Source organism: Hypanus sabinus, chromosome 12 (assembly GCF_030144855.1).
Source record: "Hypanus sabinus isolate sHypSab1 chromosome 12, sHypSab1.hap1, whole genome shotgun sequence".
In the NCBI taxonomy this organism is placed as follows: Eukaryota; Metazoa; Chordata; class Chondrichthyes; order Myliobatiformes; family Dasyatidae; genus Hypanus; species Hypanus sabinus.
The window spans coordinates 17,267,595-17,293,604 of NC_082717.1; the positions used below are offsets into that span (position 1 = coordinate 17,267,595).

Sequence of the window (26,010 nt, forward strand, 5' to 3'; positions counted from 1 at the left end):
TGTCTACAACTACTCTTTGCCTTCTGTGGGCAAGCCAATTCTGGATCCACAAAACAATGTCCCTTTAGATCCCATGCCTCCTTACTTTCTCAATAAACCTTGCATGGGGTACCTTATCAAATGCCTTGCTGAAATCCATATACACTATGTCTACGGCTCTACCTTCTTCAATGCATTTAGTCAGATCCTCAAAAAGCCATGCTGACTATTCCTAATCATATTATCCCTCTGCAAATGTTAATAAATCCTGCCTCCCAGGATCTTCTCCATCAACTTACCAACCACTGAAGTAAAACTCACTGGCCTATAATTTCCTGGGCTATCTCTACCCCCTTTCTTGAATAAGGGAACAATATTTGCAACCCTCTAATCCTCCGGAACCTCTCCCGTCCTCATTGATGATGCAAAGATCATCACCAGATGCTCAGCAATCTCCTCCCTCAGTTACAACAGCAGCCTGGGGTACATCCCATCTGGTCCCAGTGAGTTAACCAACTTGATGCTTTCCAAAAGCTCCAGCATATCCTCTTCCTTAATATCTACATGCTCAAGCTTTTCAGTCAGCTGCAAGTCATCCCTACAATCGCCAAGATCCTTTTCCATAATGAATACTGAAGCAAAGTATTCATTAAGTATCTGAAAAAAATATTCTCTTGTCCAAGAAAAAATATTCTAGTACTGCCAAATGTAAAAGAACTGCAACACACACAAAATGCTGGTGGAACACAGCAGGCCAGGCAGCATCTATCGTCAGATGAAGGGTCTCGTCCCGAAATGTCAACAGTGCTTCTCCCTATAGATGCTGCCTGGCCTGGTGCATTCCACCAGCATTTTGTGTGTGTGGCTTGAATTTCCAGCTTCTGCAGATTTCCTCGTGTTTGCTTTGTAAAAGAACTGCTTTGTTTTTGTTCATTGCTATCACATGGCTGTTCCTTAAATTTGCAAAATTTGAGCATAATTTGCAGCTTATGCAAAGCTATGATTTGGTGCTTGGTGGTTTTAGAGTGTATATACCAATCTGCTCCTTTCCATATCTGACACTTGGGAAGCAGTTGTTGTTTCAAAGTACAAAGAAAATTTTATTATCTAAGTATAAAATGTCACCATGTATTGCTGCTGCTTTTCACAGCATATTAGTGAATGTGAGTAGTGGTTTCCTGACACATTTGCACAATTTGCAAGTGAATTTCACATTCTTGTGTATTAATCACAGCAGAAAATTTGCCCTGGAAGAATGCAATACAAAGTCAAGTTTGATTTTAGAAGGCATTTCTGTAGGGTGGTACCACATCAAAATGTCTCATACTTTGCATGATGAGTTATTTTTGAAGTTTGGTGACTTTTATTCAGAACATTGTGTCATGGGCAAGAAGGGTAATTTTGGCCCAGGACTCCAGGATTATTGTATCTGCTGCTCTCTGTTATAGCTCCTTATTAGGTAAGTTTGACCAAATATTTTGAATCATTTCCCAGGCAGATGCCATCCAATCTGTTAGTCTGAAGCAAATCAAGCATCTTTCATCACCACTTGTTAAATAAAAGATAAATATTATTATAATCAGATATTCATTGGGATGAGTTACTCATGAGCTCCCTTCGCTGTTACAGGAGCAGCAACGTTACCAAAAATCACTGATTCCTGGTTCCATCGCCTACATCCAGCCAAATAATACATGGATAATATTATCTCTGAGCTGTTCTTAAAACACAAGGGTGTTCATTCCCGCGGATCTTAGTAAATATTGTGAAGTAGGGTCGACACAAATATTGTTTAAAATACAATGCAAATTATTGTATTCAATGGTTAACTTTTTAGGAAGGAAGTGAGAAGGGATTTTGCTTGACATTTTGAAAATCTATGTAAAAAACACTACTATTTAATTGTGCCTCAGATAAAGAAAGGGTACTCTCAGTTATACTTATTAGAGTGGTGGTTGGCATCCTTGAACTACAGTTTTCAGTAGTCAGGCAGAGATGTGAAAGGCATACATCTTCTGTTTTGTAGATGAAAAGAAATGAATAAAAATGCTGCACAGGGAAATTAAGGATGTGCATTTTGCTCAAAAGGAGTGTGATTTGTGTTGTGGAATTATTTGTGCACTCTGAGGGCAAATGCCATTTTACTTAATTTTTAAATCACATTAATTTTCCTGTGTGCTTACATAAATTAAAGTGAATGCAAAATCCAATGAAATGTCCATCACTGGTCAAATGAATGAGTGAACTTTTCTCATTCTGCTTTACATTTTGATTTGTGGCTGGCCAGTTAATTGAGAATCATATTTGTTCTTAGATTACACTGGACAACAAAGATTTTGCTTCCTGAATACCTTTAGGTGTATCTTATGAATTTTGGGCTACTGATCATGAAAATCACCATGAAATTTCCCTAACGTGCACCATTTAAAAAAAAAATAAACTTATGTTTATTATTTCAGTACATAATTCAAGCCAGTTAAAATGTTGCCTACAATGTAAGCTGGAAGGTTTCCTATCTTGTCCAGGCATGCTTGGACATGCTTAGGCAGCGTGGCTGCTTTATGGCAGGACAGGTTTTAGTAATAATTATTGGGTTCAGGACTGTAAGGATGGAATTTGCTATCACCAGGCACAAAAAATTCTATGAAGGATTTTGATATTTGAGGTAGAATTCATTCGAAGCAAGAGGTTGAGAGTGGAACTCTGAAGGCATCGCAGAGAGAAGGTCGTTTTTCTTTAACAGCTCGGGGAAAAGAGGCTAGTCTGCGCAGGCGCGTGACGTAGCATGCCAAGGTTTAAAAGGCAGAAAAAAACTTCCAACAGTCTTTTCAATCGAAGCAAGAGGCTGAGAGTGGAAGACTGAAGGCATTGCGGAGAGAAGGTCATTTTTCTTTTCTTTAACAGCTCGGGGAAAAGAGGCTAGACTGCGCAGGCGCGTGACGTAGTGTGCCAAAGTTTAAAAGAAAGACCACCATATACAGCGGCCATCGTTGGAGTGGACTGAGTCGGAGTGGGACGGCTTTGGCTCAGTCAGGCTTCGGCGAGAAATAGGCAGAGGTGAGGGTAGGTTCTGGTAAGTTTCTGTTTTCTTTTTTTTGTTCAGACTAGAGAATATGCCAGGCAGGATGTTGGAATGCTCCTCTTGCAGGATGTGGGAAGTCAGGGAGACCTCTGATGTCCCTGACAACGATACCTGCAAGAAGTGCATCCAGCTGCAGCTCCTAACAGACCGTGTTAGCAAACTGGAGCAGGAGCTAGATGACCTCCAGATCATTCAGGAGACTGAGCAGTTTATAGATAGTAGCTTCCGGGAGGTAGTGACACTTAAGGAACAGGGCACAGGTAATTGGGTTACCGTCAGGTGAGGGAAGGGGAAAGGGCAGGTAGTGCAGGGTTCCCCTGTGGCCATTCCCCTCCAATACAGGTATACCGATTTTTGATACTGTTGGGGGGCATGGCTTACCTGGGACAAGCTGCGGCAGCTGGATCTCTGGCACTGAGTCTGGTTCTGTAGTGCAGAAGGGAGGGAGGAAGAAGAGCAGAGCGGTAGTGATAGGGGACTCCGTAGTCGGGTACAGGCAGGAGAATCTGTGGTCATGACAGAGACTCCCGGAAGGTTTGTTGCCTCCTGGGTGCCAGGGTCAGGGATGTCTCTGATTGCGTGCACAGCATTCTGAGTTGGGAGGGTGATCAGCCAGATGTCATGGTACACATCGGTACCAATGACATAGGTAGAAAGAGTCAGGAGGTCCTGAAGAGTGAGTACAGAGAGTTTGGTAGGAAGTTGAAAAACAGGACCTCGAGGGTAGTAATCTCTGGATTGCTGCCTGTACCACGTGCCAGTAAGGGTAAGTGTAGGATGCTCTGGCAGATGAACATGTGGCTGAGAAACTGGTGTAGGGGGCTGGGTTTCAGATTTCTAGATCATTGGGACCTCTTCTGGGGCAGGTCTTCCTGTACAAGAGAGACGGGTTACACCTGAACTACAAGGGAACCAATATACTTGCAGGGAGGTTTGCTAGTGTTATTGGGGAGGGTTTAAACTAGGTTTGCAGGGGGATGGGAACCAGAGTGCCAGAGTAGATAGTGGAACGGGGGTAAAAATAAATGAAGTTAGTAGTTCATGCAAAGTCACAAATAGTAAGGCTGTGTGTGGTGGTAATAATCTTCTGAGGTGTGTATATTTCAATGTGAGAAAGGCAGATGAGCTGAGGGCCTGGATTGACACATGGAATTATGACATCATAGCCATTACTGAAACTTGGCTACAGGAGGGGCAGGACTGGCAGCTCAATGTTTCAGGGTTCCGATGCTTCAGACGTGATAGAGGCAGAGGGATGAAGGGTGGGGGCGTGACTTTGCTAGTCAGGGAAAATATTACAGCAGTGCTTTGGCAGGATAGATTAGAGGGCTTGTCTACTGAGGCCATTGTGGGTGGAGCTGAGAAACAGGAAAGGTATGACCACATTAATAGGGTTGTATTATAGACCACCCAATAGTCAGTGAGAATTGGAGGAGCAAATCTGCAGAGAGATAACAGACAACTGCAGGAGACAGAAATTTGTGATTGTACGGGATTTTAATTTTCCACACATTGATTGGGACTCCCATACTGTTAAAGGTCTAGATGGGTTAGAGTTTCTGAAATGTGTTCAGGAAAGTTTTCTAAATCAATATATAGATGACCAACTAGGGAGGATGCAATATTAGATCTCCTATTAGGAAATGAGTTAGGGCAGGTGACAGAAATGTGTGTAGGGGAACACTTTGGTTCCAGTGATCATAACACCATTAGTTTCAACTTGATCATGGATAAAGATAGATCTGGTCCTCGGGTTGAAGTTCTGAACTGGAAAAAGGCCAAATTTGAAGAAATGAGAAAGGATCTAAAAAGCATAGATTGGGACAGGTTGTTCTCTTGCAAGGATATGATTGGTAAGTGAGAGGCCTTCAAAGGAGAAATTTTGAGAGTGCAGAGTTTGTATGTTCCTGTCAGGATTAAAGGCAAAATGAATAAGAATAAGGAACCTTGGTTCTCTAGGGATATTGGAACTCTGATAAAGAAGAAGAGAGAGATGTATAACATGTATAGACAACAGGGAGGAAATAAGATGCTTGAGGTGTATAAAAAGAGTAAGAAAATACTTAAGAAGGAAATCAGGAGGGCTAAAAGAAGACATGAGGTTGCTTTGGCAGTCAGGATGAAGGATAATCCTAAGAGCTTCTACAGGTATGTTAAGAGCAAAAGGATAGTAAGGGATAAAATTAGTCCTCTTGAAGATCAAAGTGGTCGGTTATGTATGGAACCAAAAGAAATGGGAGAGATATTAAATGGGGTTTTTGCATCTGTATTTACAAAGGAAACTGAAATGGAGTCTATGGAAACAAGGCAAACAAGTAGGGAGGTCATGGAACTTGTACAGATTAAAGAGGAGGAGGTGCTTACTGTCTTGAGGCAAATTAGAGTAGATAAATCCCCAAGACCTGACAGGGTATTCCCTTGGACCTTGAAGGAGACTAGTGTTGAAATTGCAGGGGCCCTGGCAGGATTATTTAAAATGTTGATATCCACAGGTCAGGTGCCGGGGGATTGGAAGATAGCTCATGTAGTTCCGTTGTTTAAAAAAGGCTCAAAAAGTAAGCCGGGAAATTATAGGCTGGTAAATTTGACATCGGTAGTAGGTAAATTATTGGAAGGAGTTAAGAGCTAGGATCTACAAGTATTTGGATAGACAGGGACTTATTAGAAACAGTCAGCATGGCTTTGTGCGTGGTAGGTCATGTTTAACCAATCTATTAGAGTTTTTCGAGGAAGTTACCAGGAAAGTGGTTGAAGGGAAGGCAGTAGATGTTGTATACATGGACTTCAGTAAGGTCTTTGACAAGGTTCCGCATGGGAGGTTAGTTAGGAAGATTCAGTCGCTAGGTATACATGGAGAGGTAGTAAATTGGATTAGACATTGGCTCAATGGAAGAAGCCAGAGAGTGGTAGTGGAGGATTGCTACTCTGAGTGGAGGCCTGTGACTAGTGGTGTGCCACAGGGATCAGTATTGGGTCCATTGTTATTTGTCATCTATATCAATGATCCGGATGATAATGTGGCAAATTGGATCAGCAAATTTGCTGATGATGCAAAGATTGGAGGTGTTGTGGACAATGTGGAAGGTTTTCAAAACTTGCAGTGGGATTTGGACCAGTTGGAGGAATGGGCTGAAAAATGGCAGATGGAGTTTAATGTGGAGAAGTGTGAGGTATTGCACCGGAAGGTCAAACCAAGGTAGAACATACAAGGTAAATGGTAGGACAGTAGAGCAGAGGGATCTGGGAGAACAGATACATAATCAGTGGGAGTAGGCAAAAAAAATGGTTCGGCACAGCCAAGAAGGTCCAGAAGGCCTTTTTCTGTGCTGTAATATTCTATGGTTCTATGCTTCCTAGAATAACTGATGCCAAAATTAAGGAAAGCATTTTTGTTGGTCCACAAATCAAACAGGTCATCAATGACAGACAATTTGAAGAATTTCTAGTGGGACTGGAGAAAATCACATGGAAGGCATTCAAGGAAGTTGTTGAAATTTTTCTCGGCATCTTCAGGGCACCAAACTGCATGCAGCTGGTTGAAAGCATGCTTCAAGCATATAAAACCATGAAATGCAACATGTCACTAAAGATTCATTTTCTGCATTCCGATTTAGACTTCTTACCTGCAAATCTTGGTGCTGTTAGTGATAAGCATGGTGAAAGGTTTCACCAGGACATTGTGGTCATGGAGAAAAGATACCAGGGCAACTAGAATCCATCAATGTTGGTGAATTATTGTTGGACATTTAAGCGGGAAGCCTCAGAAACTGAGTGCAAATGAAAATCATTACTTTTGACTTAGTTGAACTATTGCAAAGCATCAGGTCCATTATGCAATTAAACACATTAGATTCAATAAAAGTTAATTTGTTGTTTCTCCAAATTTATGTGATACAAGTAGCCTGAAATTATATTTGTGTTCATCTTCAAGCAGTCTATCATAAACAAAAAAAAATGAGGAAGCAACACTTCTGAAAAAAATTGTCCAATGTATCAGTATGTTGTGAGGTAATGGAATTGATATTTAGATTAAAGTTTGTAATCTTTTCCTTTTATTTGTGTCTGCAAATATGCATTGCTCAAAAAAAAGATTTGATTATCCAGATGCTTATTTTTTGTCATTTGGTGATGCACAAATTATTAAATATTTGATTACATGAACTGCCACCAAATTCTTGTTCATCATGCATTCAGTTTAGCCTCTCAGCTGTTGTATTCAACATTTTATTTCAGGTGTGAAGCGATTGCCTATGGCTGAATTAAATGAGCTTTTGGAGGAGATTGAGAGTGCAATCAAAGACTATTCAGAGGAGCTGATTCAGCAGCTAGCTTTACGTGATGAGCTGGAGTTTGAAAAAGAGGTGAAAAACAGCTTCATTTCCATACTCATTGAGGTTCAAAACAAACAGAAAGAGCACAGGGAGACCATGAAGAAAAAGAAGAAACAGAAGAACGGAAGCCCACAAAATGGAAAGCAAGACAAAGGTCACATGCCAGGAACGGTGAGTCATGGCTAGACCAGCAGAGGAGCAAATCTTCTGGCATTATCTGTGATTAATTTGTGATTATCTTATGCAAAATATTAAACCAACACACTATTTTTCAGAGTATTGAAGCATCCATATTCAATTTGTGGAAAAATGTTACTGAGGGACAAAATCATAAAGGGATGCTGTTTCATCAGTCAGCATTATGAGGAAGCATGGCTTTACTGTAGCATGTAATAGAAGAGTATTCTGCGGCGAAAGATCTTGAGATGAGAATGGGGGAGGGGCAGGGGTGAAAATGCAGTAATTTAAAATTTCATGGCTGTAAAACGGATCTAGTCACAGGGGACTTCGAGCTGTCCTATTAGTTGACTGGAGGCTGTCAGAGATGCACTTTCAGACATTGCCTCCAACAGATTAATAATGAGAACAGGGGATAGAAATATAACTGAGCATTTTTTGATGTTGCTTTATCCAGTACTCTCATTATTTCAGCTTCCATTTAGTGCTGCAACACAAATATTTTTTTAGAATGTCCAGTTCCCACATAATATGATTTGCAACATCAGATGAATTACCCTTAATGTTTTGAGAATGCTAGGCTGACATTTAAAGAGATTAAAGTTATTTCCGGGACCAGAACTTGAATCAAATGATTTTTTTTATCATTCATGGAATACCGACTGTTTCTAGTGGGTGCCATGCCAAATTGTGTGGAATTTTCCCTGTTAACACTGCATGATAATGAAGTTGACTATGAATAGGGTTATTCATCCTGAATCATTAAAGTCTGATTATAAAATCTCATTTTCTTGCGGTGGACTTTCCTCTGTTATTATATAGATTAACAGTACAGTTTTTATACAGGCCTTTTGTTACAACTTAATTGAAGACTAAGAAAGGAAACCAGTGCCCATGTACAATTTTCTCCTATTGAGCAAATTCAGTAGATTAACATGTCAAAGGAATAGCTCCATATGCTGGAGAAGCTGCAAGGTTTGTTTTGAAGGAGGAGAGATAATTTCATAACAGTAGACCTGTGCATGAGAACATCACTACATCCCTACATCAAAGTAAGGGTTAGACAGATTAGCTTGTAGTTCTTTCCTACCTTTTATGTGAAAATGCTTCTAAATTGATTTGTAATTATGCCTTGCAGCTACACTACTTACCAGAGAGATCTTTTAAGTTTATATTTTACAGTTAGACTTCTATTATCTACATTCCTTGATAGATATTGCCCCCATGTAGATGCTTCTGTCTGGTTTGACATTATTGATAAATAACTTAATGTCAGCATCAATGGAGTACTGCTGTTTTGATTTTTGTATCTGCAGGGACACCATAAGATGTAGGAGCAGAAGCAGGCCATTCAGCCCATGAGAATTGACAAAATTAATTTGACCAAGGCCAGCAGGTCTAAATGATTGCACTTCCTGGCAATAAATTTAATTGAAATTTCAACTTCAAAAAAAAATTTTTTTTTTTTTGCTTTGTGATATCTCACATCTAGCTCAAGTTAAATTGTTGTTCAGTTGTCAATCAATCATACATGAACACACATGATTACAGCCAAATGAAACAGCACTATTCCAGGGCTAAGGTGCAAGACACAGTACCAACAATCTAACACAGCAAAAAGCACATTTAGCACATATAAGATAGCAAGCACATATAAGATGGCGGTAAAATGCGGTCACACAAAAAAATAGTCCAAGTCCCTGAGTTCATGAATGTTTCAGCAATCTGCAGTCAAATACTGAGGGCTGAATGAATGTCGGGGGCAGCACTGACTCCATCATGGATATCAGACTCCGATGTAGCGTCTGACTCTAACACTTCCCCTGAATGGCTGCAAACAGGCGACACTGCAGAGTGAGGCCTAGTCCTTACTGTAACCGAGACTCTGCAGCTCTCTTGCCATTCGCCAATAAACCAGTGAACTGGAGTTGCAACATTCTATACCACTGATCTCCAACAAAGTCTTGCAATCACAAGCACAAGGAAAGTGACTAAGACATAATTACTCACTGTTTGACTACGCATCTCCTTGAGGCACCGATGCTTCTCTGTAGCAGGCAGCATCATGGTCTGCACCAACTCCAGCTCCTTCATTTTTCCTGACAGTGAGCAACTCATTGATGATGTGGTCCTGCAGTACTTTAAGTTTTTAATATCCAGCAGTCTTTCAATCATAAAAAAAATGTTTAAAAAAGATAATAACAACTTTGCTGACCACCATTCAGGGCCCCAAACAGTCTTTCCAAGTAAGGTAGCATGACCCCAGCGAGTCTGCCGTAGTCATCTACTGTAGCTGGTGCTCCTAGTGTGGCCTCCTCTACATCACTGAGACTTGAAGTAGATTGGGGGATGGTTCTGTCCAGCACCTTTACTCCCATTGCAACAAGCAGAATTTTTTTGTGGCCAACCATTTTAATTCCTGTCACCAGTTGTAATTGACATATTGGTTATGGCCTTCTGTATTGCCACGATGAGGCCACTCTCAGGTTCAAACTTCAATACAACTCTTAGATTCATCTTCTTATAGGCATCCACAAAACAAAGAATCACAATAGAATCCACAAAAAAACCACACACACCAAAGACTACCAGACATCCAACATACAAAAGAGGACAAATCATTCAAATAGTTTTAAAAAAATGTAAACAGATAACACAGAATCCCCATAAGTGAGTCAATGGGCTGCAAAATCAGTTCAGTGGCTGAGGCGAATGGAGCCAATCCAGGAGGCTGATGGCTGCAAGGCAGTAAGTGCTCCCAAATCTGGCAGTGTGGGACCCAATACTGTGTTGGAGGAGCAAAATCTTACGTTCCATCTGGGTAGCCTCCAACCTGAAGGCATGAACATCGATTTCTCTCTAATTTCCATTAATTTCTCCCCTCCCTCTTTTTCATTTCAGCATCAGAATCCTTTATTATAGCCAAGTATGAGGACACATACAGGGAATCTGATGTTGGTTTCCCTGAGCTCTCTTTGTACAGAATTAAAAGCAAACAAAACAATAGTGCAAATATTCATAAACTATATACAATGAGGTCCACCTCATTGAATGTACAGGTGGACTTGATTTATAATAAACTAAAATTCAAGTGTTCATTAGACTGATAGCATACGGAAAGAAACTGTTCTTGTACCTATTTGTCCTGGCATACAGTGATCTAAAGCGCCAACCAGAAGGAAGGAGTTGGAACATGTGATGTCCAGGGTGTGATGGGTCTACAATAACGCTGCTTTCTCGCTTCCTGACTCTGGATGCATATAAGTCCTGGATTGAGGGCAGCTTCGCACCAATAATCCTTTCCACAGCCCTGACGGTTCTTTGGAGTCTATCCTTGTCTTGTTTGGTAGCTGATCCAAACCAGACAGTGATGGACGAACAGAGAACAGACTGGATTAGTCCTGAATAGAATTGAATCAGCAGCTCCTGAGGCAGGTTGTACTTCCTGAGTTGACGTAGAAAATACAATCTCTGCTTAGCCTTTTTGATAAGAGTGTCCATGTTGGGTGTCCACTTCAGGTCCTGGGAGATTGTGACACCCAGAAATCTGAAGGTCTCCACAGCAGACACAATACTGTTGAGTATAGTGACTGGGGGGAGTATTGGGGAGCTCCTCATGAAGTCCACTGTCATCTCCACAGACTTGAGCGTATTTAGCTCCAGATTGTTCTGACCACACCAGAGGGCCAGCCGTTCCACCTCCCGTCTGTATGCAGACTCATCACCATCTTGGATAAGGCCAATGACAGTTGTGTTGTCTGCAAACTCCAGGAGTTTAACGGATGGATCCTGTGAGGTGCAGTCATTAGTGTAAAGGGAGAAGTGGGGAGAGCACACAACCCTGGGGGGGGGCACCAGTACTGATTGTCCGGGTGCTAGAGATGATGCTCCCCAGCCTCACTTTCATTCCCTATTCTGCCCCTTCTCTTGTCTTTCATGCCCCTCTGGTGCCCTCCTCCTTCCCTATTTTCTATTGTCCACTGTCTCCTATCAGATTCCTTCTCCAGCCCTGTACTGTTTCTACCTATCACCTTACAGCTTCTCTTTTCTCCTGCCTCCTCACCCACTTACCTTCCCCCTCACCTGGCGGCTTCTTTTCAGTCCTGAGGAAGAGTCTCGGCCTGAAACCTCAACTGTTTATTCCCCTGTGTAGATGCCTGCCTGCTGAGTTCCTCCAGCATTTTGTGTGTATCTAGCAATAGCTTTGATACATGACTTCCTCTCCAGTGTTTTCCAGCACTAAGAACAAGGTGTACGATCCTGTCATTATAAGTGATTTACAAATCCTTCGTTTATATATGTGAGTTTAACTTTAAATACACAAAATATTTTGATGTATACAGAAATAATAAAACTACTGCTGAGGCGAGATCAAAATTGTTGTTATCTCCTTTTATTTCTTTATCCTACATGACCCTAACATGCATCACTATTTTTCCTCTTTTGTGAATTAGAATTTGCTATCTAATCATTGTTTGATACTGTTGGTCCCTGTAGTTTGTCATTTATATTAATAATATGGATGAGAATGTGGGTGGGATCAAAAGTTTGCAACAGAATCTAGATCAACTGAGAAAATAGGCCAAAAAATGGTGAATGGAATTGAGCTCAGATAAGTGCAAAGTGATTCATTTTGGGAAGTTAAACCAGGACAGAGCATACAGTGAGTGACAGGGCCCTGGGGGTGTTGCAGAACGCAGAGAACTAGGGGTACAAACACATAGTTCTCTGAAAGTTGTGACACATTTATACAAGGTGGTAAGGAAGGCAAACCATTAGTTGGGGCACTGAGTACCACAAATAGGAAGTCATAGCTGTTTAATACGTTAGTGAAACTGCAGCTGTATTATAATGTGCAGTTCTAGTCGCCATACTATAGGAAGGATAAGATTAAGCTAGAAAGGATGCAGGAAAGATTCATAAGGATTTTCTTGGGATTGGAAGGCTTGATTAATGAGGAGAGACTGGATTGACAAAATTTAGAGGAAAATTGAAAAGAGACAGTGCTGGCATTTGGGACTGGCTCAGGAAGGCACCTTGGTTGGCATGGATGAGTAGGGCTGAAGTGCCTGGTTGCATGCTCTAAAACTACTGTAAATTCCGGACTATAAGCCGCTACTTTTTTCCCATGCTTTGAACACTGCGGCAACACTGCGGCCTATACTACGGTGCGGCTAATGCATGTTTTTTTTTCATGCTGCCAAAAACATTTTGCCTCTTAACAGTAGACCAATAAAATTGATGAGTAGTTCACAGAGGTCCAGTGAAATTGTACGATAAATCAAGCGCACTTTCACAATTAAATTATTGTAAATCAGTCATTTGTACTCACCCTCATCAACATGGAAAACACTCGGAAGAAAAGCATATGATGCAGCTTTTAAGTTAAAGGCGATCAATCTGGTAGTTGAAGAAGGAAATCGAGCTGCTGCACATAATCTTGGCATAAATGAATCGATGGTGAGACGGTGGAGACGCCAGCGTGAAGAACTGAGTCAATGCAAAAAGACGACAAAAGCTTTCAGAGGTAATCATAGCAGATGGCCCGAACTTGAAAACTTTCTTGAAGACTGGGTTAACACACAGAGAGCAGGCGGCCGCGGTGTTTCCACCGTGCAGATCAGACTGAAGGCTAAAGCAATCGCCACCAAGATGAAAATCGAAGATTTTAGAGGTGGGCCATCGTGTTGTTTTAGATTTATGAGACGAAAAGGCCTGTCCGTCAGGGTACGCACGACTCTGTGTCAGCAGCTCCCTCCCGACCACGAGGAAAAACTTGCTAACTTCCGCACATTCACTCAAACAAAGATAGCGGAGAATTCCATCAGGCCAGATGATATCATAAATATGGATGAAGTACCTTTGACGTTTGACCTGCCTCTCACTCGGACTGTTAATAAAAAAGGTGACTCGTCCATCACACTGAAAACAAGTGGCCATGAGAGAACGCATTTTACTTGTGTTCTGAGCTGCACAGCATCCGGACTAAAGCTTCCACCGATGGTGATTTTTTAAGCGGCTGACAATGAAAGTTCAGTGAAAGCTGCCATCAAGAGTACAAACTCAATTCCAGCTGTGATTCCTAGGGGCACCACGAAGTATTTGCAGCCACTGGACATCAGCGTGAACCGGGCATTTAAAGTGGCGCTGCGCGTTGAGTGGGAGGCTTGGATGACGAGCGGCGAGAAATCCTTTACCAAAACAGGACGTATGCGAAGAGCATCTTTAACTCAAGTCTGCCAGTGGATCCTAAATGCGTGGAGCCGTGTCACAACATCCACCATCACCAGCGCGTATCGAAAGGCTGGACTGCTGCGTAATGAAGAGGACCACGTGCGCTCAAGTGAGAGCGACAACGAAGAGACTGAAGTGAATGACGAGATCCTGAGGTTTTATTCAATTCGGACACTGAAGAAGAGGACTTTGATGGTTTTAGTGCGCAGGAGGAAGATGAAGAAGGCGATCAATAACTTTTCCTGGTAGGCTACAGTATATATATTTTTTATACCAGTCGTTAGTAGATATTGGAATGTTGTTCGTGCACTGTTCAGTTAAAAAATATACGCAACGTAATTTGTGTGTTACCGATACGTATGTATATTTAAAAGTAGCTGTGTTACAGGCACTGTTCGAAAAAAAGCATTTGCAATATGTATTTGTTTATGTTACCATACGGATTTAATTAAAAGTTAAAAAATCTTGACGTGTAATATTTTTCTGTGTAAATATCTCATATTACAACGTGGGACACCTACGGCTTAAAATCCGGTGCGGCTTGTACAAGTACAAAATTGATTTTCTTTCTAAAATTAGAGCATGCGGCTTTTAATCAGGTGCGCTCTGTAGTCCGGAATCTACAGTAACCTTGCCAGTTATTTGAGACAAAGGACTGCCAGAGTTTCCTCATGGCAATAAATGCAACTTTGCCTTTATCCATCTTAAAGCATTGTGAAGCCATACTACATCCTCAAAAATGACAAATATAGTGCATCTGATGTCAGTTATTTAGAGTTAAATTCACAGACCAGCACTTTCTTATTGGATCTTTCTGACTGTGATTAGTTTTCCCAGAACCTCTGCAAGCAATTTCAGCTGTACAAACTCACTTTGATGGCATTATATTTGAAGGGCACAATTCAACATCAAAACACTAATGTAAGATACTGTGATGGTTTGTTATATGTTGAAACATTTCTGAAGAAATGGAAGTTAAGATGCCAGTAAATTCAATGAAATATTCCTTGCAATGTCTGTTTGATCTTAAAATCATTAAATTATTTTCTGTGTTAACTGGAAGCAAGTTTCAGTCTATTTCATTTCTACTAGTCTTTTTTTGTCAAGCTCTTCTGCTTAATCTTTCAAATTCTTGTTTACAGCTCTAAAATATCCAAGGTAGAATTGGAAAAAATAATACTTAAGATAATTTGGAATTTGTTAGTCATGAATTTTGATAAAATTACTGATTACTTGAATGTTTAAAATAGTTAGCCCAATACAATCAATATGTTCTGTCCATATTAGTTGTTTTATGTATTAACTTCATTTAGTTAGATGGATATTTCCAAAGTTATGAAAGAAAACAAAGATGATGGAAGTACTCATTTAAGAGAGTAACAAAGGTAATGTTTTCATTTGTTAACTTTTCATTGAAATCGAGGTGTTCAGCCGAAACAATATTTTTAGGTTCAGAGAAAAGGAGAAAAGTTGATTGAACAAAAGGGACAGTCTAGTAGGATGCAATACATGTATTAATAAGCTGTGATCCATTCATTTTTATTGTATCATTAAGTGTTGTGGCACTATCTTAGATTTTATCTCTACACAATTAGAAAAGCTCCTCTGTTAAAGAACTGCAAGTGCAAATGCATGAAATTTAGTGAAACTGACACCTCGTACTAATTACTATTTTTGAAAGACTGACGGTGACATTTTAAATGTGTGTAACAGCTATGTTTTATGGTTGGACTTTGTCTAGCATTTTCTTGCTCTCATCCCCGCTGTGTGCTGTCAGTTGTGAGCCTGTAATTTTCATATGCTTTTTCTCTCTCTGTCCTTTTTCTGCTTTCTCCTGCTTCAGCGTTTCAGCATGGAGGGACTCTCAAATGTCATTCAGAATGGCTTTCGCCAGACATTTGGAAGCTCAGGTGGTGAGAAACAGGTGCCTTATATTCCCTTCCAGTCACTTCTTCATGTGGTTGCAGTGCGCATCATTTGTTGTCGTGTACTGGGTGGATGGTGTACTTTTTTAATTAAACTAATGAAACTGTCTGATTTGCACCATAAATTTAGAAGAAAAAGAGAAAAGTTTCATTTTTTCTAAGTTAAGTGACATCAATATTGATGCAAGGCAGTCTTTTACACATGGGCATTCTCATGCTGTTTTGCTTTAGTAATTGCTGGTCCTTTCCTTTGATGAATTAAATTTCTAGTGATAATGTACATGTGACAAATAAAGCTAATCTTTAATAGAAACCAGCAATTTATTGGTAATGTATAAGGAACTAAGCTCAAGCATTTATAAACTAAGAAGGAATTGTTTAGGATAATTAATCAGCATTTTCAAGTATTGATCTTATAAATTTCTTTATGGGCATTGAAACAAATAAGCTCTACGAATTGCTTTATCAACATTGCAGGCTGGTTGTCACATTTCTATGAAATGGTGCCACCTATAGGCAAAAAATTCAACAATCCTTGGGCAGTACGTAATTATGAAAGAGTCCATTTGGGTCTAATTGTGATTCATGGCCTTCGATCTTAATCTAGAAGAGTATAATTACCAAACTGCAGAACAAATAGGACAAAAGGGCAGAGTCCTGGGCTTCAGTAATTTGCATTATTGTTCAGTAAACATTCCATTTGAATTTACCAACCCCATGAACCTCCATACACATTAGGGCAAATTCTCAAAATCATGACTTGTCATAATAGAATGTCACTGCTGACTTTGATCAGAACCATTTCAATTCTGTATCTGCACCTGAAGCCTGATTGGCAGGATTTGAGCAAGGAGTTCCAGCTACAATTAGCTTAAATTTAGGGGGCTATATATATCGTATTTAAGAGAGGTTGGAGATGAGCAAACAGGGTAAAGATGGCAAATTTCAAGAACAGTGAAGAGTATCTGAAGACAGAACCATTATCAACAAAATTAGTACAGCTATCTCCTGCATTGCTTTCTGGCTATAAGCGTTAGCCCTTTCAGAATTCACAAATTGCTACCCAGAAATTTGAGATAAGGAATAAAATTTGTACTTGTAGAATTTGCGAATAAAGGTAAATGGATAAACCATTTTTTTAACTTGCATTTCTTTGTGCACGTACAGATGGCACAAAGAATGGCTTAGAAAATTGAAATATAGATTAAGTAAGAATGCAGCACCAAACCTCTGTACCACAGGAATTACCAGTATTGATATTGTGACTGTACCTTTAGCCTTATGGTATTTTTAAAGTTTAGGATCATTGGGACAGAGACATTAATTCAGTAATATGTTTAGATAAAATTGGTCAGCATACGTTCATTGAGTTATACATTGTGTCAGTGTGGGATCCATGTAGAATAACAGCATAAGCTCAGGCATGGGAAATAATGGACTCTAATCTCAATCCATCAACCACTGACTTTCTAGCGAAAATGGTTAATAGATTTAATGTCTATGTACAGGATGGGGACAGGTTTAGATATTTGAAATTGGTCTTAATGTGCTGATATAGAATGGAACTGTTATTGCACAGAAAGCAACAAAAGAATAAACAAAATCCTTCTCAGGATGACAGGCTCTGGTATGTGGGCTGCCAGCTATCCATTATCTGTATCAACAATTCGGTGCAGGGAACATAATTTCCTCATTAACTTTCTAACTAAGATTAGTTAAGGTCGATACTAATCTGTGTCTAATTTGCCTTCCATTGCAACTTTTGCAATCTCAGCTTTTCCTATTTAGACTCTTATATGACCTGGAGAATGTCTGCTCTTAAAGGAATAGTTCTCCTGTTCAGAGGACGAGGATTCGGACAATTTCTGTAGTTTGGCATGTTCCATAGTTCAGCTCCAGTCAGGTTCTAAGGGTGCCAGAGTGGAGATTCAATCAATTATAAAGTAAATGACTTCCCCATAAAACAAGTAGTTAAAACTAGAGGACATAGGTTTAAGATAAAGGAGAACTCCAAAGTTGTTTTAGGAGGCAAGGGAAGAGATTGATGGGGACTTGAGACTGCAGATGCTGGAATCTAGAGCAAAAAATAACTTCTATATTCCTCCAAAGGTTTTTTCCCCCAAGAGATTCAATGAACTCTAAAAGTTTTAAATCCTCACTAAACACAAGTGAGATAATAACAAACTGGAGACCAACAGACACCATCCCCCTTTTCAAGAACGGCAGTAGGGAAAAGCTTGGAGTCTGTAAACCTGTAAGTCTAACATCAAAGGTTGGAAAGATGCAGGAAAAAGTTCTGAGGGAGAGGCTTAATGATGATGTGGGTTGGCCGAGAGGAGTTTAGAAGGATGAAGTTGGGCTGGGGGGGAGGCGAGGGTAGAATCTCATTAAGATTTTACTGAATATTGTGAAAGGCCTTGTTAGAGTGGATCTGAAGAGGATGCTTCCTAACGTGGAGGAGTCTAGAACCATAGGACATTTTCTTGAAATAAAAGGACAGCTCTTTAGAACAGAGATGAAGAAGAATTTTTTATGCCGGAGTGTTGTAAATCTGTGGAATTCATTGCCACAGATGCTGTGGGCCAACTGAGCAGGTATATTTTAAAATGAGGTTGATAGTTCCTTGATCGATAAGGGTGTCAGAAGTTGCAGGAAAAAGTCAGGCAAATGAGGTTGAGTGTAAATAATAAATCAGCTATGATCGTACAGTAGAACAGACTCAATGGGTGAAATGGCATAATTCTGCTCGGTCTTATGAGTGAGAGGGACTATGAGGGTGCTTTATTCACCCAAAGAGAAGTAAGTAACTGGAATGCATTGGTTGAGAGAGTCTTTGATACTGGGTCACTGACAGAATTTAGGTAGTGTCTTGAGCACTTGAATTACTTGGGTACAGAGGGTTCTGGACCAAGTATAGGACAATGGGGTTAAAGTGGAATACTACTACTCGGCATGGATAAGTTGAGCCAAATGATCTGTTTTCATGATGTATGATTCTATTGTAGTTGAGAAAGGCATTCAGATGAGAGTTAAGTGTAACTGGAAGGAATATTATTTCTTGGTTTTAGTGAAAAAGATTAGTCTAAATAAATTAGCATGGACCTAATTGGGCACATGGTTGACTCCTGTATACCATAAGGATTCTAGTATTCTGGTTTTGCATTCCATATTTGATGTGGACTTTGGTAAATCTGTAAGGGAAAAGGTAAAATATAAGTTTACAAAATTACTGAATTTGCATTCGAGAAGGTAATTTCTTCAAATTGAGAAAATAAAAGCCTTTAATCATTTTGAAAAGAACTCGTATAAAACCTCTATAGTCAAAGGAGTATAAGCCTAGCTATCAGATAACTTTGTAATGTAACCTTTTTAGATCGGGCATTATTTGTACTACTCAATAAGGATGAGGTGGTTTGCTGTTTGAAAGAACATGACAATGGACCTATGAAAGAAGTAATTCCTATCTACGCATGTTTTGTTGCAAGATTCATGAGGAATTCTTGATCTTCTTTAAGAGGCATATAGATCCCCTGCAGTGAATCATTTGTTCTTGATTAGAAATGAAATCATCTTTATGATGCTGTAGTTAATGAGGTCCTTTCTTCAGTTTTCCATGTATAGGTAAAGTACAATTATGTCAGAGTCTAACTATTCTATTTTCCTAAATGTTAGTAGCAGGATGATAGAACCCATGTGGGTGGTTATATAGAACATAGAATAGTACAGCACATTACAGGCCCTTCAGCCCACAATGTTGTGCCAACCCTCAAACCCTGCCTCCCATATAACCCCCCACCTTAAATTCCTCCAAATACCTGTCTAGTAGTCTCTTAAACTTCACTAGTGTATCTGCCTCCACCACTGACTCAGGCAGTGCATTCCATGCACCAACCACTCTGAGTGAAAAACTTTCCTCTAATATCCCCCTTAAACTTCCCTCCCCTTACCTTGAAGCCATGTCCTCTTGTACTGAGCAGTGGTGCCCTGGGGAAGAGGTGCTGGCAGTCCACCACTCTGTCTATTCCTCTTAATATCTTGTACACCTCTATCATGTCTCCTCTCATCCTCCTCCTCTCCAAAGAGTAAAGCCCTAGCTCCCTTAATCTCTGATCATAATCCATACTCTCTAAACCAGGCAGCATCCTGGTAAATCTCCTCTGTACCCTTTCCAATGCTTCCACATCCTTCCTATACTGAGGCGTACTCCAAATGTGGCCTAACTAGAGTTTACAGGAATGCAGACTATGGATTTACATTATACATCAAGATAGTATATTCTTATCCTAAATATAAGACAGAAGTGACAACTGATAGTCATATATGAACGGACTTTAGCTTGCTTCCTGCCTCCCCCCCCCCCCCATATTACACAGAACTAAATCACTGACTGCAACTCAGTTCTGATTGGCATATCAATATAGAAGATCACTTGATGACTCAATTTTCAACATTTAGGAACTTGAAGCATAGTTTCATATATTCCTCTGAAGTACTATAAATTTCACAAATCTTTTTCAACCATCTCATTCTTTATTTTCTGTGTTCCATTTAAATCTCTCCCACATTTTCTATGATGTGTAATGTATAGGAATACATCTTCTAAGAATATTGTCTGTCTTTTGCTTTGCTTTCAGCTTGAGTGGTAATTATGATATATATTAGTTATTTGTGTGGCTTATTGATGGACATTGACCGTTTCTAGCATGTAAATAAAAAAGCATGTCATGGTGCAAAAAATTGGACTTGACCCCATCCTCCATTCTTTCCTTCCATTGGTTTTAGCTTGCAGCCAGTGGAGATGTACATATAGCTGGTGTAAATCTGTCACTTGCATTAACAAATTAACAGATCATTATTGTTTACTCTTTTGTAACAGTATTTGACCACAGTCATTCCTTATGAGAAGAAGGCTGGACCCCCATCTGTAGAAGATCTTCAAATTTTAACAAAAAGTGAGTAAAGATCATTTTTAAAAAATGGAGTTCATCCTAAGGCTAGATTTAACTTTTAAAGCATTGAGGAAGATTTCTTCAGTCATTTCTAGTGAATAATGCTACAACCTCGATATAACAAACTTGTTACATTGCAGTTTCAATGCACTGGAAGAGATATAATATTGCATTCTTCTGGATATGTTTTATTTCATTGCGAAGTAGAGGACAAAGTCTAGTCTGCTAATCATTATCACATTAGGTTTTCTAGCTTTATTAGAATGCATTAGATTTACAAAGAGGAATAATGGAATAAACTAAGCAAAATCATGGCAAATGGATTGTTTAATGTTGGCAGGTGTAGAATCATGAGAATTCATACAGTAGTTTACAAGAGTTAGCCACATATATACAGCTGGGTGCCTCAGAGTTTTGCACAGTACTGTATATTATGTCTTTCCAGTTACCAAATAACACTTAATATGACGGAGCTACTATAAAGCTAAGCACACTTATTTCTGTTTCTCAACCACCACCTTATTTTAACCAATATACGGTATTTAGGCAATCTAACTATATACAGTGCCTATAAAAAGTATTCAACACCCACCCGCCCCGGAAGTTTTCATGTCTTAATGTTTTACAACTTTGAATCACAGTGGATTTAATTTGGCTGTTTTTGGCACTGATCAACAGAAAAAGACTCTTTCATGTCAAAGTGAAAACAGATCTTTATAAGGTGATCTAAATTAATTACAAATATAAACACAAAATAATTGATTGCATAAGATTTCACCCCCTTTAATATGACACACCAAATCATCACAGAGGCAGCCGATTGATTTTAGAAGTCACATAATTCATAATTAAATGGAGATCACCAGGTACAGTTAATGTGTTTCAATTGATTGTAGTAAAAATACACCTGTATCTGAAAGGTCCAACTGCTGGTGAATCAGTTTCCTAGCAATAACTACACCATGAAGACAAAGAACACTCCAAGCAACCTCACGTAAAGGTTATTGAAAAGCATGTCAGGAGATGGATACAAGAAAATTTCCAAGTAACTGAATATCCCTTGTAGTACAGTTAAGTCGATCATCAAGAAATGGAAAGAATGTGGGACAGCTGTAAATCTGTCTAGAGCAGGCCGTCCTCAAAAACTGCGTGACGGTGCAAGAAGGGGACTAGCGAGGGAGGCCACCAAGAGACCTATTTCAGCTCTGGAGGAGCTACAAGTTTCGGTGACTGAGATGGGAGAGACTGCGCATACAAAATTTGTTCCCCGGGTGCTTCACCAGTTGTAGCTTTTGTACAGTACTGTACCCAAATGCTTAAGAAATTCGCAAAGTACTGTATCTGGGGACCCGTACTACTTCACGTCAATGTCTGTAGATGACATCTGGTGAAAGTTGGTGTGCACCTTTCTGTAATTATGTTGGATTTTATTACTACGGTGTTTTCTGCATATTCCCAGAAGAATGTGACAGGCCTTTGTTAATATGAAGGAAGAGACAATAGATTCTGGGAAAGGATTGAGTGGAGAAAAAGGGGGTTGAAGTCGTGGAAATCTGTTGAAACAGTGAATGCACTTGGTTTTTAAGCACTTTAACATTGATAAGGGCAGTGAGCTATCTGTATGGAGCCACGTTATGGAAATAGCACTGACATACAGGAGAAAGAAGGGTTCCAAAATTAGGTAAATGTTAGTACAACTTATATTGTGGGTGTTGAATTTGTCCTCTGACATCTGTGTTATTTTGAGGTTACCCTGAATAACCAGAATATTTTATACTCATTATAGTGGTCTATTGTATATTTATTGCTTAGTTACTGCATTGTGTTACAATGCATTTAGTTAAATCAGTAATAACTCTTAAAATACCAGATCTCCTCAGTTCAGTAGCACTTACATCCTCTATGATGAAGAAGTTTGAGAGGTTGGTGATGAAACATATTAGCTCCTGCCTGAGAAGCAACCTGGATCCATTCCAATTTGCCTACCTTCACAACAGGCCCACAACAGGTGCCATTTTATTGGCTCTTCCCTCAACACTGGAACATCTGAACAGCGAAGATGCATACATTAGAATGCTCTTCATCGAGTATTGCTCGGCATTCAATAACCTCAAACTGATCAATAAGCTTCAAGACCTTGGCCTCAATACCTCCTTGTGCAACTGGATTCTCAATTTCCTCACATGCAGACACCAGTCAGTTCAGATTGGTAACATCCCCTCCACAATCTCCATCAGCACAGGTGTACAGCTTCAACGTCATATTCGGCCAAATATTGAATCATGTTATAACACTAAAAACTTTGGAAAAACTTCTATAGATGTGAGGTGGAAAGTATACTGGTATATTGATTAATCCCTCAATGAACAGTCCTCATCGAGTTATTGTAAGTGGAAAGGGTGAGCAGTTTCGAGTTTCTGGGTGTCAACATCTCGGAGGATCTATCCTGGGCCCAACATATCAATACAGTTAGAAAGAAGGCACCACAGCAGCTATATTTCATTAAGAGTTTGAGGAGATTTGGTATGTCACCAAAGGCACTTGCAAATTTCTACAGATGTACCAAGGAGAGCATTGCTCTCACGTCTGGTGGGAGGTGGTCTAATGCAGAGGATTGAAATAAGCTGTAGAAAGTTGTGAACTTGGTCAGCTCCATCATGGGCTCTAGCCTCTACAGCATCCAAGACATCTTCAAGGGGCGATGCCTCAAAAGTAAGGCAACCATCATTAAGGACACCCATCACCAAAGACATGCCCTGTTCTCATTGCTACTATCAAGGAGGAGTTTCAGGAGCCTGAAGGCCCAGACTCAGTGATTCCGAGGTAGTTTCTTTCCCTCTGTCATCAGATTTCTAATTCAACATTGAACCCATGAACACTACCTCACTAATTAATTTTTCTCTTTTTGCACTACTTAATTTAACTTTTAGTATTTACTGTAATTTACAGTTTTTTAATTATGTATTGCAATGTACTGCTGCTGCATAACAATAAACTTCATGACATGCCGGTGATGTTAAACCTGATTCTTATTTGTGGTTACATCGTGACCTAGTATAGAAACAGAAATGCCCTTAAATGGAAAATTGTAGAAGTAGTGGATTCAACTCAGACCGTCACAGGTGAAGCCCTTCCTACACTGAGCAGACCTACAAGGAGTGCTGTCATAGGAAAGCAGCATCTATCATCAAGGAGCCCACAATCCAAACCATGCTCTCTTCTTGCTGCTGCCATCAGGAAGAAGGTACAGAAGCCTCAGGACTCTCACCATCAGGTTGAGGAACAGTGTTAGCCCCTCAACCATCAGGCTCTTGAACCAGATGGGATAACTTCATTCATCTTCACTTGCCACATCCCTGAACGGTTCCCACAATTTATGGACTCACTTTCAAGGACTCTTCATCTCATGTTCTCGATTTATTGCTTATTTGTTATTATTTCTTTTGTTTCTTGAATTTACTGTGTATGCCCTCAAGAAAATTAATTTCAGGGTTGTATATGGTGATATATATGTACTTTGATAAATTTACTTTGTACTTGTGCTTTGAGTATTACATAGCCTATGATGTTACACATACATCTGGCAGCATTATGGCATGGGATAAAGCCTTGTGAAATTGGCAAACAGAAATGCACAGCAGGTAAGTCAGCATCTGTGGGGAGAGAAAGAAAGTTAAAATATTTTACCTCGATCTCAGAAGAGGATTCATGGACCTGAAAGTTAATTTCATTTCTGTCTCCACAGATGTTGCCTGGTGTGCTGTTTCCAGATATTTTGGTTTTTAATTCTAGTTGCAGGATTTTTCAACATATTTTTATGTAATATTTCAAAAAGTCATAAGTTCAGTTGGATTTGGAAACGCTTTGTAAAATGACACCTCATCTGTGACCAAGAAAAGATTTAAACATTTCTGTCGGTGCTCCAGCAATCTCCTCCCTTATCTCACATAGCCACCTGAGATATAACCCTGTAACTGTGTTACTATTGCAGTTTTCTACCTTTTATGTAAGTATGGAAGTCTAATGACTCCTTTCTATGTTCTAAATTCTCACTATCACCCTTGAAGAATACCCCCAATTACAGTGTCCTTCTCCTTTGTTAATATAGATGAGAAGTACACTTCTCAGACTTCACCTCCATCCGCTGGATCCATGCACAGATTGCCACTTCGATCCATGTGCCCCTTACTCTTTCCCTGGTTACTGACTCTCTTGCCTTAATGTACTTATAAAATGTGTTGAGATTTTCTTTAATCATGTATGCTGGTGATATTTTATGCCCTCTCTTTGCCCTTCTAATTCTTTTTTGTTTTCCTGAAGGACTTCCACTACCCTGTTCTCTATTTTTGCCATTTGTTTTTTTGTTCTTCTCTTTATCCAGTCCCCTTTATCTTAACATCTGAGTTCTCTGGACTTTGTCTTTGCCTTTCACTCTTATGGGAACGCTTTGGCCCTGAACCCTCATTATTTCACTTTTGAATGATTCCTCTGTCAGATCTAGACCTTCCCACAAGAACTATTCCAAATGGTCCCTCACTGACACTTCAACCACTTGCAGAGCTGAATTCCCTAGTACTTTTCCATCTTCAGTCAGGTTTTCTACAGACTGGCTCAAAATTCTCTTGTCGATGCACTTGAAAAATTCCATCCCTTTCTGTACCTTTCACACTAAAGTAAATCCAGTATATGTTGGGAAGCTGAAATCTCCAGCTACTATAACAATTGCTTTTCCATATGTCAATAATTTGTCCACGTATCTGATTCTCTGCTTCTTGCTGAACACCCCTTTTTTGTTCTCTACCCTTAAAGGTTTATTTAAAGAGGGTTCTTGGATATCCTTGTTACTACACTAACAATGCAATGCAACCTCCTTTTCTTTACCCAACTTCCTCTGCACACTTGAGAATTCCATGCCACAAAATATTGAGTTCTACTTTTGTCTATATCCCTGTTATAGCAACAAGATCATATTCTCAGGTGCTGATCAACACTCTTCATCTGCTTTGCTTGTCAGCCTCCTTGTATTAAGATAGATGCAATTTAACTTTACATTACAATCCTCCCCAAGAGCACTTGTAAAGCTGTCTTCAATAATGTAGATCCAGTGATATGGAAATTCAAAGCCCTTCTTCCAGCATTATCCCTTTAGCCACACCCTTAACTAACCTATTTGCTTGTCCTATACTCAGTAGCCCAGTTTTGTAATATCCTCCATCATCTTAGGCATTATTATTAATTGAAATCTGTAAGTAGAAACCAATGTACTTTTCCATTAGATTTAAACACAGGAGACTCCAGTGGAAAGTCATGGTACTTTTCACCCTGTCTGATTT

At 39.7% G+C, this 26,010-nt stretch overlaps 1 protein-coding gene across 3 annotated transcripts in view; it reads left to right on the forward strand.

Moving 5' to 3' along the window:
* The window catches only part of fez2b (fasciculation and elongation protein zeta 2b), a 129,962-nt gene that overhangs the window by 93,641 nt on the left and 10,311 nt on the right, over positions 1–26,010 (forward strand). For all 3 annotated transcript variants that reach the window (XM_059985614.1, XM_059985613.1, XM_059985615.1), the window contains 2 exons: positions 7,295–7,563; positions 20,605–20,680. In XM_059985614.1, the coding sequence (XP_059841597.1) occupies positions 7,295–7,563; positions 20,605–20,680 (345 nt within the window). The remainder of the gene's footprint in view (positions 1–7,294; positions 7,564–20,604; positions 20,681–26,010) is intronic.